This window comes from Rhinatrema bivittatum, chromosome 10 (assembly GCF_901001135.1).
Source record: "Rhinatrema bivittatum chromosome 10, aRhiBiv1.1, whole genome shotgun sequence".
Classification (NCBI taxonomy): Eukaryota; Metazoa; Chordata; class Amphibia; order Gymnophiona; family Rhinatrematidae; genus Rhinatrema; species Rhinatrema bivittatum.
In genome coordinates this window covers 24,041,483-24,057,454 of record NC_042624.1, presented here as the reverse complement: position 1 = coordinate 24,057,454, position 15,972 = coordinate 24,041,483, and the positions used below count along the sequence as shown (strand labels likewise).

Sequence of the window (15,972 nt, the reverse complement as noted above, 5' to 3'; positions counted from 1 at the left end):
CCAGATCCTCAACAGCAACTCCTTAAGGATGTTGTGCACTGTGACCGCCACAACCTACTTAGGAGGTCCCATGAACTGGAGGATCTCAAGCATTTTTGTGCCTGGCATTCTCCTTCAGTTAGCAACTGAAAGGGGATGGTCTCTGTCATCAACCGGATAAACTCTGCGAAGGTAAGGTTCTCAGGCGGTGACCTCCTTTAGCTCCTCCATTGGAGATGGGTCTGAAGGAAGACTACTGGAAGTATTATCGGAGACCTCCGTTGAATCATCCCCCCAGGGGTAATAAGCCTCCTCATCCCCCACTGTCATCGACCAGAGATGGGGCCCTGGGCACTCGGCCTTCATCCAGCTTCCTCCTCCACGGAACCTGTCAAAACCACCATGCTGGCAGGGGGAGGCTGTGGTCCCTCGAAGGGCATTGGTGCCATCCTGAGAAAAGACACCTGTTGTGTTTGAGGCTCAACCCACTGTCTGGACTGATCCGGGTACTTACAGGGAAACCTGTGTTGGTAAAAGAAAATTGGTTCTTACCTGATAATTTTCGTTCCTGTAGTACCATGGATCAGTCCAGACTCCTGGGTTTTGCCCCCCCCTCTAGCAGATGGAGACAGAAGTTTACAAACCAAAACTCCGCCTATATCTAGGCTGGTGCCACCTACAGTCTGGCAGTATTACTTAATGTCAAAGCAGAACAAACCAATAAACATCTTCAACTAACTATAGAAAACAATAACCTTGATACCAGTGAACAACCCCCCAACTGGGAACAGAACCCGAGGTACCGAACATCATCTCATTCTGATTGAGGAATAGACGAACACACAGACAACGCCACCTCTCCCGGCATCAGCATCACAACAGGGTGGGACTCTGGACTGATCCATGGTACTACAGGAACGAAAATTATCAAGTAAGAACCAATTTTCTTTCCCCTGTACGTATCCGGATCAGTCCAGACTCCTGGGATGTACCAGAGCTTACCTTACTTGGGTTGGGAGCCGGAGAGGCCCGCTCTGAGCACTCCCGCTCCAAACCCCGCCGGTCCTGGAGCGTAGACATCCAGACGATAGTGCCGGGCAAACGTATGCAAAGATTTCCAGGTGGCCGCCCTACAGATCTCCTCTGTAGGAATATGGTGACATTCCGCCCAGGAAGTGGCCTGTGAGCGAGTAGAATGGGCCTGCAACCCAGAGGGTAGCGACCGCCCCTGCAAAAGATAGGCTGATCGGATGGCATCCTTCAACCAACGAGCAATGGTAGTCTTGGAAGCCGCATTACCCCGCCTAGGTCCACTCCAGAGAACGAACAGATGGTCGGACACCCTGAAGGCATTGGTCACTTCCAGATAGTGCAGTAGCACGCGTCGCACATCCAACTTACGAAGATCCTTAGCCATGGGATCCAAACCATCTAACTGCAAAAATGATGGTAGCTCGATCGTCTGGTTCACGTGGAACACCACCTTGGGTAAAAATGAGGGAACCGTACGCAACGAGACCCCCAACTCCGAAATCCTCAAGAAAGGCTCTCGACACGAGCCTGAAGCTCCGAAATCCGCAGCGCCGAGGCAATAGCCACCAAAAACACTACCTTCAGAGTTAAATCCTTTAAGGTGACTTTGCGAATAGGTTCGAAAGGTGCCGCACAAAATGCCTTAAGGACCACATTCAAATTCCAGGACGGACAAGGCTGCCGAAACGGAGGACGTAAATGCCTCACCCCCCGAAGAAACTGCACTACATCCGGGTGCGCCCCCTGAATCCGTCCTCGCAAGGACCCCAGAGCCACTACTTGCACCCGCAAAGAACTACATGACAGGCCTTTAGACAAACCGTCCTGTAGGAAAAGAAGGATATCCGAGACGGCCGCATGCGTAGGCACATCGTGCCCAAGACACCAGGATTCAAACACCTTCCAGACCCGCACATAAGACAACGACGTCGATGCCTTACAAGAACGCAGAAGAGTGGATACCACTGTCTCCGCATAAACCTTGGATCTCAACCGTTGCCTCTCAAAAGCCATGCCGCTAGACAAAAGCGATCTACCTGGTCGAAACAAATGGGCCCCTGGTGTAGAAGATCCGGAAAACGAAGTGGTTCCTCAACCACCAGATTTAGAAGATCTGCAAACCACGGGCGCCGCAGCCATTCGGGCGCGACCACTACCACGTCTACCGGGTGAACCTCGATTCGTCGTAACACCCTGCCTATAAGAGGTCATGGAGGAAACACTTAGAGCAACATGTCGGTTGGCCACGGCAATGCTAGAGCGTCCACTCCCTTTGCTGCCGTCTCCCGACGTCGAGCAAAGAAACGAGGAGCTTTCGCATTCTTGAAAATTGCCATCAGATCGACTGCGGGAGTGCCCCATCGGGCACAGATGAGCTGGAATGCTTCCCCCGCGAGCTCCCACTCTCTGGGGTCCAGCCAGTTGCGACTGAGGAAATCCGCCTGGATGTTCTCTATCCTAGCTATGGGAGAGGCCGCTATGCTGGATGTTGTCGACCCCGGCAATGTGAGACGCTGCGATGTTGCTGAGACTTTGTTCCGACCAGGCCATCAAGAGCTGCGCCTCCTGTGCCACCAGTGGACTTCTCGTCCCGCCTTGACGATTGATGTAGGCCACGGTGGTTGCGTTGTCCGATAATACTCGGACCGCCTTTCCCCGCACCAACGGTAGGAAGGCTTGCAGAGCCAGACGGACCGCTCTGGTCTCTAGACGGTTGATAGACCACTGGGCTTGAGACGCTGACCATAGCCCCTGGATCGACTTTCCTAGGCAAACTGCTCCCCAGCCGGAGAGACTGGCATCCGTGGTCACCACCGTCCAATTGGGTACTAGAAGGGACACTCAACAGGTCAGATGCTTGGAATCGAGCCACCAGTACAGGCTGGATCTCGCCTGGCCCCCGAGTGGAAGCGGTAGGTGAAACTCCTCCGAAACCGGCTTCCAGCGGGATAGTAAGGACGACTGCAATGGCCGCAGATGTCTCACTCCGACAAGTTTTGCTCTGTCTCCATCTACTGGTGCGGAGTCACAACCCAGGTGTCCTGGACTGATCCTGGTACGTACAGGGAACAGAGGATTGTAGTTGGCATCAGGACAGATGGAGTCCGTGATGCATCCCTGGCATCAGTGGAGTACTGGCTATCCTCGCTGCAGGGTCATCACAGCATTAAGCTGGCACATCCCTGTGCCCAGCACCAAGCGTTGATGGGGACAGATGCTTCTTCGGCTCCCCTCGATGCTCAACACAGCTCCTCCCCGGTACCGAGGAAAGGAACCCAACTTCCTCGGCCTGAAGGAGTTAGACGATGTTCTGTCTCTGGTGCACCTATCAGCTGATGGCACTGAGTCTCACCGATGTCTGTGTCTATTGGTGCGGCTCTGGGTCCCTCAATGCCAATGGCTTGGACTTCTTCAACCCGAAGATATGCTCCATCTTATCAAGTCGAAGCCAACCTCCTTTTGGGGTCATTTGGGTGCATTTGCAGCAACCCCATATGTCATGCAATGTCCAGAGGCAGAGGATACAGTCATCATGGGAGCCGTGATGGACAAGGCTGTCGGGCACTGCTTAAACCTGGACACAGCCATGACAGGACGAAAGTAAGGAATGTTATATCAAGCTCGATGGCGACTGACTGCACTGCCACCCCGGGGGGTTAACACCACAAAAGGAAACTTACCAAAAACGTAAAAAGCCACAGATGCTAAAGGGAGGCATGAGAGGGGCCTGGCGTTGATTGCTGGTACAGCAAAAACAGATGACCACAAAAAGAACACATGAAATGAGAAATTACTACTTACCTGATTATTTCCTTTTCTTTAATGTAAACAGATGGATTCAGAATGAAATTGGCAAGAAGGTCCAAAAATACAAGGCTCATTCAACCACAATACTGTAGCTCCATGGAAAAGAAGAGATTGAAAAGGGATTCCGAGTGGATGCATGGTATAGGGCATACTCAAAGTTCTAGAAACTTTGACATAAATTTTCCACGTCAGAACTCCCATCTGATGTGACCCATGTGTGAGAATTACCATCCTGCTTGTCCTAGGAGAACAATATGTAAGATTTCAAATACTTACCATCATAGACAGCTACTCCTGCGCCACGTCTGGCCACATTCATGGGTGCAATCAATGTCCAGGTATTGTTATCTGGATTATAGCGTTCCACTGTATTCAGACAATTCCAGGACTCTGCTCCCCCAATGATGTACAAATACCCACCAAGCTCACAGACTGCTGACTGATGTCGACCTACAATAAAAATACCTAGAGGTGGTAAGGTAACACTACCATCTGTAATCCCATGAATTCATAATTTCTACAGGTAAATTATTTCAGTATCAGATGTGATTAAATCTGATTTATTTTGCTAAAACTTCCTAAAAGGAGTCTGGCAACTTACGAATGTTGAGAGGAGTGCTGCTTGTCCAGGATCTTGTCACAGGATCGAAGAGGTCACAATTCTTTAGTCCTTTTTGACCATATGGATCAGAGCCACCAACAACAAACAACTTCCCATTCAGAGCACACACCCCTATGAACAAGAAATTTGTTAGTTTTTCCATCAAATCAGTGAACATAAAGTTCTTACACAAAGTTGATCAATCCTTCTAATGCTATACCAAGTTTTCACTGCCAAATTTCTTTAAACATTTTCCCACTCATGAAATATGCACTAACAATGAAATAAAACTGCTGAACATCTAGTGAGCTCCCGTCTGCATGGCTGCTGCAAGTATTTCCCTGTTCCCATTATCAAGCATCAATGGAGGTTAGACAATGATGCTTTGAAACCTTTGCTCAATGCTCATCAATGATGAACACATAAGCATCGAATGGGAGGAGCAAAATTTGCCTGGGCCTACAGTTGTAGCCAGACTAATGAATTATGATGCACCCTCAATTGAGAAAATCACTAGGGGTTGTGCAGCACAAGAGTTCTTTGGTAACAAAGCAGGTGTGTCAGACTTCAATGAAAAGATGAAAATTTGATCTAAATTTAGAAATTACTACTTACTTGATAATTTCCTTTTCTTTAGGACAGTCAGATGAACCCAGAGCAAATGGGTTATGCACCTCTACCAGTAGATGGAGACGGAGCAGCGTATATAGGAAAATTAGTTCTTACCTGTTAATTTTTGTTCCTGTGGTACCACGGATCAGTCCAGACTGATCCGTGGTACCACAGTCCAGCAGGTGGAGACAGACTAAAAGGATATCCTATATGAGGACAGAGCCTATCCTGTAACCCTTCAGTATAACCATTGTCAAAGCAGAAAACAACAAAACCAGAATAGGATCAAGCAAGCAACCAGAAAGCTCAATGGAGCAGATGTAAAACAATGTAAGAGATATGGTATGACTAACCGCTCTTGCATATACTTGATGCTGAGCAACCAAGGCTTCCAGTATATTTGCTCAGTATTCATGCACAAAAAAGATGTATGGAAATCTACGAATCTGCAAGAGAAACAAGCTTCGAGAGGACAGACAGGGAAGGGCGTCTGGACTGATCCGTGGTACTACAGGAACGAAAATTAACAAGTAAGAACTAATTTTCCTTTCCCTGTATGTACCCGGATCAGTCCAGACTGTGGGATGTACCAAAGCTTCCCTAAACCGAGTGGGGCCCAGTCAGTCCCGCTCGAAGCACTTGTAGCCCAAAAGAACCAAGAAGCGGAGCTTGCACATCCAGGCAGTAGTGCCGAGCAAAAGTATGCAAGGACGTCCAAGTGGCAGCACTGCAAATCTCCTGCGGAGAGACCGATTGACTGTCCGCACAGGAAGTAGCTTAAGAACGCAGTGGATGAGGCGTGAGGCCCTCGGGAACCGCCCGACTTTGACAAAGATAGGCCGAGGAGATCGCTTCCTTCAACCACCGCACTATAGTGGTCTTAGAAGCCGGCTTACCCAGATTGAGTCGACTCCAGAGGACAAAGGATGGACCGAGACCTGAAAGCCATTAGTAACCGGGAGATAGCGAAGTAGAACCCGTATGGCATCAAGTTTACGGAGATCGTCCCCAGTCGCAGGGGAAAACGCAGGGAGTTCTGCAGACTGGTTGACATGGAGGTTAGAAGAACCTTCACTAAGAAGGAAGGGCCCATCATGAGGGATACCCTGGAATCGGAAAATCACAAAAAAGGTTCCCGAAAGGACAGTGCTTGGATCTCCGAGATCCGACGAGCAGAAGAGATAGAGACCAAAAAGACAGTCTTAAGCATAAGAGCTTTCAAGGTAGCGCGACGGAGAGGTTCGAACAGAGCCGCACAGAGGGCCCGAAAGACCAGATTAAAACTCCAAGACGGGCAAGCGGCCGAGAAGTTGGACATAGATGCTTGACACCCTTCAAGCACCAAATCACATCCGGGTGGCCCGCTCAATGATGATCTTCTACCCGACCCAGGAGAGAGCTGAGAGGGGAGACCTGTACGCGCAGAGAACGAGACCCTTGGAGAGACCTTCTTGGAGAAGAGAGGACTAACGAGATCGGGGTCGGAGTGCGCTGAGATACCCGACTCCGCACGAACAGATTCAAGCACGTTCCAGATACGCACGTACGCCAGGGAAGTCGACCGTTTCTGGGCCCGCAGCAAGGTGGAGATGACCTTCTCCTAATAGCCCTTGCGCCTTAGGAACTTACCCTTTAAATGGGAGTGAACCTAGACGAGACTTGGAGGAGGTATCTGCCAACCAGTTCCGAAGCCAAAGGAGGTGTCGAGCCGAGACCGCCGCCACCATCGATCTGACGAGGACCCGGAGCAAGTCGTACGGGGCGTTCGCCCCATAGGCAATCACGGCCTCCAACCTGTCCGCCTGGCACATCTCCTCCGGGGGCAGATCCTGCGACGTGAGAAGCTGTTGTACCCATCAAAGCCCAGCTCTGAGCCAGAGAGCTGCAGATGGTTACCCGCACTTCCAGCGCCGACGCTTCAAACACTCTCTTGAGGTACACCTCCAGCTTCCTGTCCTGGAGATCCCGCAGGGCCGTGTCCCCCATCACCAGGATGGTGGTGCGTTTGGTGACCGCCGAGACCGCAGAATCAACTGTCGGGACCTTAAGTAGATCCAGAAAATCTTCAGGTAGTGGATAAAGCTTTTTCCATGGCCCTGCTGACCTTGAGTGTGGCTTCTGGTGAGTCCCATTCCCTAGAAAGCAACTGCAGGAATGTAGGATGGGTGGGAAATGCTCTTGACGGCAGACGGAGCCCCACCAGAACAGGGTCCCCCTTCTTTGCCGTGGATTCGGGTCCTGGAAGATCAGGCGGTGCATCAATGTCCAGCTCCTGCAGGATATGTGGAATCAGATCCTCCAGCTCTTCCATCTGGAAAATGCACAGGAGCAGAGGGTCGTCACCCTCCATCTGAGCCGCCAGGAGCGGGTCATCGCTGGCCAAATCCGGGTCCCCCCCATGCCCCGTGGGATCCCCCTCCAGAAGATCCAGGAAGAGCCTGGGTCGGGCCTGCCGTCCCCACTCCGGGGGGCCGAGATTCTGGTGGGGGGGCTCCCCCTGGGGGCAGGATCTGACCGTGCCAGCTTAGGGGAGGGAAGGTCCAGGGATGAGATCCACAGGTCGAGCCATCCGGGCCAGGAACGCATTATACATTAGGACCACGAATTCTGATGAGAAAGATGGTGGGACCAGTGAGGTCCGAGGATCCCCCGATGGCAGCAGAAACTCTGGTGCCCGTACTGGTTCCAGAACCAGCAGTAGGACCGAAAATGAGGCCTCCACATCCTCCTCAGAGGCACTGGAGGCAGCTTGTTCCTGTGACAAGATGGTCGCCGTTCCCGTGCTCCGCGGGAACAGGGCAGGTCGCTGTCTGTAAGCGTGGTCCTGACCACGCGCATCTGTATCGTCCTCCGCCTTGAGCTGACCTCCCCACCGGGGAGGCAGTCGGTACATAGTCCCTCCTTGGAGCAGCGACCCCCAGGCCGACCACACGCGGTGCATGCCGAAAATCGCGGCATGTCGCGTGGCAGGGGTAGGGAGGGCAGAAGCGGGGGAAGGAAGATCCGTCAAAGCCACGTGCGTCGGGCTCAGTCCCAGAGCACTGTCGCACCCCCCCCCCTCCCCGCGCCCAAAATATGCAGGGACCACTGGGGAATGGAGCTTCCTGGTGATCGGCAGCCCTGGGGAATGTGACTTCGCGGGGCCGCGGGTCAAAGGCGACCAAGGGGGGGGGGGGGGGGGGGGGAGAGGCTGGACCCACCAGCATGCACCACCGACTTGCACCCCGGAGTGAGGAAATAACCTGTCAAAAGGAAATAAAAAACAAACTTACCCCGACAACAGAAATGGGAGGGATGGGGAGAGCTGCAAATAGTACTGCCTGCAAGCTATAGAATGCTCCCATTAAAACAGGAGCGGAAGCTACAGGAAAGCTCTCCAAAATAATTCCCTCAGAAAATTCTAAATTCAAAGATTTTTTTTGTTTTTAATTAGACATGATCCATCCAAAAGAAAGGAAAGCTGAGGAAAATAGAGAAAATTTCTAAAATAGCTTTCTAGTCATCTCAGTGGGAAACGAAAGCCACCACTGTCATCTGCTGGAGTCAAGGGAATACTGAGGATTAGTAGAGGGTGCACTACCTTATAAGGAAGCATCCTTCAAAGTTCTATCTGACTCCATCTGCTGGAAGGGGGACATAACCCACTGTCTGCACTGATCCTGGTACATACAGGGAATACTGAGGATTAGTAGAGGGTGCACTGCCTTATAAGGAAGCATCCTTCAAAGTTCTCTCTGACTCCATCTGCTGGAAGGAGAAGATAACCCCACTGTCTGCACTGATCCTGGTACATACAGGGAATACTGAGGATTAGTAGAGGGTGCACTGCCTTATAAGGAAGCATCCTTCAAAGTTCTCTCTGACTCCATCTGCTGGAAGGAGAAGATAACCCCACTGTCTGCACTGATCCTGGTACATACAGGGAATACTGGGTGCACTACCTTATAAGGAAGCATCCTTCAAAATTCTATCTAACTCCATCTGCTGGAAGGGGGAGATAACCCACTGTCTGGACTGATCCTGGTACGTGCAGGGAAGACGGAGTTTTGTTTTAAAACATCTGTCTCCATCTGCTAGATGGGGGGAGCAAAACCCAGCAGTCTGGATTGATCCTGGTATGTACAGGGAACACCATCTACCATCTGCTGGAGACAGAGAAATACTGAGGGACTGCAGGTGGCACACTGGGGTTATGTACAGTGTCCGTGAAACTCTCATCTCTATTCCCTGGTAGGAAGGCAAAACCCAGGAGTCTGGACTGATTTGGGTGCATACAGAGGTCACCCAATTGTTGGGATCGTCACCACATTTCTTGGAGAATCAGCATATACAGATCTAAAAAATCAGTTTCCCCTTGGTATGCACTATATGTTAATAAGAAACTGTTTCAATATATAATTTTCTTCAATTATAAATACAGCTGATACAAAGCTTTCAATCTACCTGCATTGCAGCGATTGGTCCTCAATTCTGGAACAGGAGTCCAGTCATCTGCACTTGGATCATACATTTCCCCACAGCTCAGATCATCTGAATGGCCATTGGATCCACCCACAACATACAGTTGACCCTGGAAAATGTTAAATATAATTTTAGAATTCACAGACATGCCAAAACTCAAGTGCCTTAAACATAGTATAGGAATACATGAAAAAAAACCAGTCAAATACACTACAGAATGCCATAGCTGTCCCTGGGAGCGAGTTAACAAGTAAAGTCTCCTTTTAGGGATCAGCTTGGTATTTGTGACCTGGACTAGTTATTGTCAAAGATAGGATGCTGAGCTCAATAGACCTTGGTCTCACCCAGCATGGCATTTCTGATTTCTGAGCGACTCGTTGACCAACTTGAGATCCAGAATTGGGTGGAAGGATCCCTCCTTCTTGGAGACCACAAAGTAGACTGAATAATGGCCGGAGCCCACTTCCATGGGGGGCACTGGGATGATTGCCCCGAGAGCTAGGAGTCTGTCGAGAGTGTCGCACAATGAGCAGCTTTGGGGTGACCCGCAAGGAGAGAAGAGGAATCTGTCTCTTGGGGGACGAGCAATGTCCAATGCGTAGCCGTGCCTTAGAATATCGAGGACCCATTGATCCGACGTGATCCGAACCCACTCTTCGTAGAATAGAGAAATCTGTCCCCCAATCCTGGGAGTCGGCTAGTCTGGCATCATTGTGGAGATTTGGAGGATGCCCCTTGTACCATCCCGTCCCTTGCCGGTCTGCGGCCTCGAAAAGAACGGGACCAAGACTGAGAACAGGAAGAGGTGTCCTAGGGATCGCCTGTCTAGTGGTGCGGAAGCGGCGTTGATCGCAGAACCAGCCTATGGAGGCATTGAACGATCTTGGTGGTTCGCGGCCGATCTTCCGGGAGTCTATGTACCATGTTCTCTCCGAGAGATTTGATGATCTGGTCCAGATCGTCCCCAAAAAGGAATTTCCCTTTAAAGGGGAGAGAGCCCAACTGTGTCTTGGAGGAGGAATCTGCCAACCAGTTGCGGAGCCAGAGAAGACGTCGGGCCAAGACTGCTGATACCATTGATCTGGCCAGAACTCGGAAGTCATACAGGGCCACCTGCTCCGTAGGTAATAACGGCCTCCAAACGGTCAGCCTGACGAGCTTCCTCTGGTGGTAGCTCTTGTGAAGTGAGGAGCTGCTGCACCCAGCGAAGTCCTGCTCTTTGCGCCAGCGAGCTACAGAAGGTTACCCGGACTCCCAGCGCGGAAACCTCAAACACCCTTTTGAGATAGACATCTAGCTTTCTGTCTTGTAGATCCCGTAGTGCTGTGCCTCCCATCACTGGAATAGTTTGCTTTGTGAGTGTCGAAACCGCGGAGTTACCTTCGGGACCTTAAGCAGCTCTAGGAAGTCCTCAGGGAGAGGGTACAGTTTTTCCATTGCCCTGCTGACCTTGAGAGAGGCTTCGGGCGAGTCCCATTCCTTAGCCAACAGCTGGAGAAAGGTAGGATGAGTAGGAAAGGACCTGGTCGGAGGGCGGAGCCCGCCAGCATGGGGTCTCCCTTCTTCCCCGGAGTGGGACCAGGCAGATCCAGAGGGGGCTCACTGGCCAATTCTTGTAGGATATATGTGGGATAAGGGTGTCCAACTCGTCTCTCTGGAAAATCCGCAACACTCTAGGGTCGTCCCCTTCCATCTGTGAAGCAAGCAGGGGATCCTGGAGATCATCCAGGTCCGGGTCTGGCACCGGATCCACTTCCCCAACAGGGGGGAGAACCAGATGCACCCTAGAGGACCCCTGAGGGACCCCCACACCTGGGGCCCCTACTCCCCGGGGGACTCCCACGGGAGGAGGATCAGCCGTCAAAGACTTTGGGAGGCGGAGGCCCAGTGACAGGATCCAGAGGCTGGGACATCCTGCCAGATAGGCATTGTGCATAAGAAGCACAAAGTCTGTAGAAAACGGGGATGGGCCGGAGGGAGGCAAAAACAAGGAATCCCCCACAGGCAAGATGGGCTCCAGAGGAGAAACTGTGTTAAGACAGGTGGAAAAAGCGTAGAACTATCGTCTGATGCGTCCTCTGGGGGAGCCGGGCCCGCCGGCTCTGCATCCAAAATGCCCGCCGTTCCCGCGCTAAGCGGGATCGGGGCCTGCCTCTGCCTGTGTGAGCACGTTTGGACGTGTGAGACTGAACATACCGCCAACTGTTAGGTGCCCTCCCCCCCCAGGGAGGCACCTCATGCAAATCCCCTCGCGGGAGAGCCTCGAACTGGTTTCCCCGCACGCTGAACATCTGAAGGCCCTCGGCATGACCGGGAAGAGGAGAGGGGAGCCGCGAGGAAAAGACAGGCAGTGCCGCGGGAAGAGCCTCCGCTTACTCTCTCACACCGACCCTGGGAGCTCCACAGGCGCCGCAGAGGAATGTGACCTCTCTGCAGTTAGCAGCCCCGAGGAATGCACGTCTCGGGGCCGTGGGTCGGGACGCGGTGGGGGGAGAGAGGTTAAAACCTCCAACATGTACCCCCCAGTCGAGCTGTAAAGGGAAATAACCTGAAAAGACCAAAAAAGTACACAAACTTACCCTGTACAGCTGAAGGAAAAAAAAAAACAAACAAAGAGAGGGAAAGATCTGTTTGCAAGTTTTAAAAAAAAAATTTTTTTACAGTTTTAATCTAGAGGACTTGATCCATCTAAAGAAGCTTAATAGTAGAAAGAGGAGAAAACAAGCACTCACAATGTACTGGGGAAACAGAGGTTCCCCTGCTCCTATCTGCTGGAGTCAGAAAGATACTGGAGAGTAGCAGAGGGTGCACTGGTTTATAAGGCAGCACGCTCCGAAGCTTTGTCTGACTCCATCTGCTGGACAGGGGACATAACCCACCATCTGGACTGAACCGGGTACGTACAGGGAACTGGGTCATCAGTTTTGATCTCGTCTGTGTCAGGATGACCTTGTCTTGTTTGGTGTCAAACCAAACTCCCAGGTATTCTAGGGATTGGGAGGGCTGCCAACAGCTCTTATTTGTGTTGACCACCCACCCGAGGCTCTCCAGTAGAGTTTTGACTCTGTTGGTTCCCTGGTGACTTTTCTATGGGGATTTCACCCTGATCAGCTAATTGTCCAGGTAAGGATATACGAAGATTCCTTCCTTCCTCAGTGTTGCTGCCACTACCACCATGATTTTGGTGAACATCTGGGGTGCTGTAGCTAACCCGAATGGTAGTGCCCGGAACTGGTAGTGATGGCCCAGGATCATGAAGCGTAGAAAACGCTGATGCTCTTGATGGACCGGAATGTGCAGGTAGGCTTCCGACAGATCCAGGGATGTAAGAAATTCTCCCGGTTGTATCGCCCATATGACCGAGCGTAGGGTTTCCATGCGGAAGCGAGGAATCTTCAGGTGGCGGTTGACCGACGAGGTCCAGGATGGGCCAGAACGTCCCTTCTTTCTTGGGAATGATAAAATAGATTTATTTATTTTATTTATTTAAAATTTTTATATACCGGCATTCATGTTGCAAACACATCATGCCGGTTTACATATAACAGGGGTGTACAGTGAACAATTCAATAACCTATTTGTGTAGAAGGAAGCAGTTACAAATAACAAGGTAATAGAACTGGGAGGAGAGAAGAAAAGGGAGAGAATAACATTAGGTATAGGTATTTACATTAGTAATAACATTTTTATATGTGGAAGTGGTAGAATCTGGCTGAATAGAATTAATCGGTGTCCGGGAAAGCTTTTATAGTGTCCAGTATTTGTTGTGGGTGCACCGGTGTTATAGCCTCTAAGGCGAATAATTTGGTCAGTGTAGCTTCCACTACCGTCCTCTTAGAGGGGTCCTGGCAGGGGGATTCCACAAACTTGTCCAGAGGGATGTGATGGAAATCCAGATAATATCCCTCTCAAATGATGGCTAGGACCCACTTGTCCGAAGTTATCTCGACCCATCTTTGGTAGAATAGGGCAAGTCTGCCCCCTATGGCTTCTTCCTTTGGACGGGTCGGCTGATTTTCATTGTGGGGTGCAGCTGGGACCTGGCCCAGAGCCGGCTCCCCTTTTGTTGTTCTTGTTCCGAAAGGACTGGCTCCTGCCTGCGGAGCGAGCCGCTTGATGCTTGATATGTGCTTCTGTATGGGTTGAAGTGCTGTGATCCTCTGCCCCTAGAAGTTCGGGGGAAGGGTCGCTGGTTTCTCTTATCCCTGTCCTCCGGTAGCCGCGGTAGTGGGGATTCACCCCATTTGTTGGCTAACTTCTCTAGTTCGCTTCCGAACAGGAGGGTTCCCTTGAAGGGCATCCTTGTGAGTCTTGTTTTGGACCATGCTGTCGAAGGCGAGAGAGAGAGAAAGAGATCCCGCGCTGCACAGCCGCCAGCCTGATTGGCTCCGCCCACCCACTACGTCATCTTCAGGGGACTCCTGGGCTGCTTAAATGCGCCGCGACGCCAGAGGCGTCGCACGACGAAGGAGCAAGACAAAGGGGCACGCCCCTTTGTTAGCCCCTTCATTAGCTTCTGAGTTAGCTTTGATACGTTGCGCTGTAGTTTGTGCTTGAGTGGAGAAAGGAAAATGGAGATACCTACAGTATTAGGTTATGGCAGATATGCCCCTCTGCTCAATCAAAACAAATGTCACACCAGGCAAGTATATAGTCATAGACGCTCGGTAATTCCTATCTCATTAAGTACGATATTGTCCACTGTAATACTGCCAGTATTAACTTTTATGTATTGTAATGCTCAATCTATTAGGCAGAAGTCTCCTATTTTTATGGACCTCTTGAAAGACAAAGACCCAGACTGCTTACTCATAACTGAATCTTGGCTTACGGAGTCAGATTCAGTGATAGTGAACAGTATTTGTCCTAACAACTATTGCGCCTTTTCAACAGTGCGAGCCAAACGCAGAGGTGGGGGTGTGCTAGCCTTTATTAAAACATCTCACAAACCTATCAGGAAACTAATTCACGAAAGTGATCCCTTTGAATTTTTAATAATATCTACCAACTGTTTAAATGTGATCTTAGTTTATTGTCCTCCAAAAACGTTAAATACACATTTATCTATATTTCTAGAATTGGTCTCCTCTTTGCCCCTAAACCTAACAGAAACTATTTTGATAGGTGACTTCAATTTACAGATAAATAATGAGCCTTCATCCACAACTACGACAATTACATCCTTTTTAGATGCTATGGCTGGTTTAGGCTGGACTCAACCTGTCGCTGAGCCTACTCATAAAAAAGGAAACACTTTAGATCTAATATTCTATAACTTCTCATATTTGAACATATCTTCGGCTGATTTAAAAATTCAACCGGTTCCTTGGTCAGATCACCATCTCATTTCCTTTTCGACCTCTATTATGCAAAAACACCCTCCAAATGATGCGGTTAAACAAACCAAAAGAAGGAAACCTATAGTAGTAGACTCCTTTCTAAATACATTTGCCGAGAACATACCTTATGATCTTGCAGAGAATGTGGACAAATCCCTTGAAAACTGGAACTCAGCTATCTCTAAGACATTAGATGCTGTGGCCCCTTTTAGAACTATAATTCTGAAGAAACCTTACAATAAAGCAAATTTTCCTTGGTATAATAATTCTCTACGAATGATGAAAACTGCTTTAAGGAAGAAGGAGCGTCTCTGGTCAAAACAGAAAAACTCTGAAACACTGCGTGTCTTTCATAACACGCTAAAATGTTACAAAAAAGAGGTTAACTTAGTAAGGAAAAGATATTATGCTGATAAAATAGCAACTGCAAATAACAATCCTACTATATTGTTTAACTTAGTACAATCTTTAACAGCTGATCATGCAAACGTACTCCCTGAAATCACAAACGAAATCTGTGAACAAATATCAAATTTTTTTCAAAATAAAACAGAAACTATATCCAAGGAATTTGCTACCTTACCATATCCTAGTTACAAGCAACAACTAGCAATTTCGGAATGGACCGAGTTCTATCCTATTACTTCAAAGTCCATTCAGAATATTGTTGGCAAGCAAAAAGTTTCTAACTCGCCATTAAATCCTTGTTCAGGTACTCTTCTAAAAAGTATTGTTGAAAAATACCCTGACTACTTATGCCTACTTCTTAATCAATCTTTGGACTCTGGCAAGTTCCCTGACTCATTAAAACAAACTTCAATATTGCCTATTTTAAAGAACAAAAAACTTCCATTTATGGATTTCTCTAACTTGAGACCTATCGCCACCTTATGCTCATTAGCAAAAATTTTGGAATTGGTAGTCTTATACCAGCTAAAAGATTATTTATCAGAGCATGACATACTCCATCCGAGTCAGCATGGGTTCAGGAAGGGACATTCCACTGAGACTTTACTACTATCCTCTTTTGACACCTTCCTGAGAGGTTTCGATTCTTATACGGATTATGTAGTCATTTTATTAGATATCTCAGCAGCATTTGATACGCTGGACCATAAATTACTATTGTCTGCTCTACAA

The 15,972-nt window shown here is 49.4% G+C and overlaps 1 protein-coding gene across 1 annotated transcript in view; it reads right to left on the bottom strand.

The window, feature by feature from the left end:
• The window catches only part of IVNS1ABP (influenza virus NS1A binding protein), a 107,273-nt gene that overhangs the window by 13,388 nt on the left and 77,913 nt on the right, over nt 1–15,972 (bottom strand). Inside the window, exons 12-14 of the mRNA XM_029618367.1 lie at nt 9,476–9,602; nt 4,421–4,552; nt 4,096–4,269 (exon numbers count right to left, since the gene is read on the bottom strand). Coding sequence (XP_029474227.1) covers nt 4,096–4,269; nt 4,421–4,552; nt 9,476–9,602 — 433 coding nt within the window. The remainder of the gene's footprint in view (nt 1–4,095; nt 4,270–4,420; nt 4,553–9,475; nt 9,603–15,972) is intronic.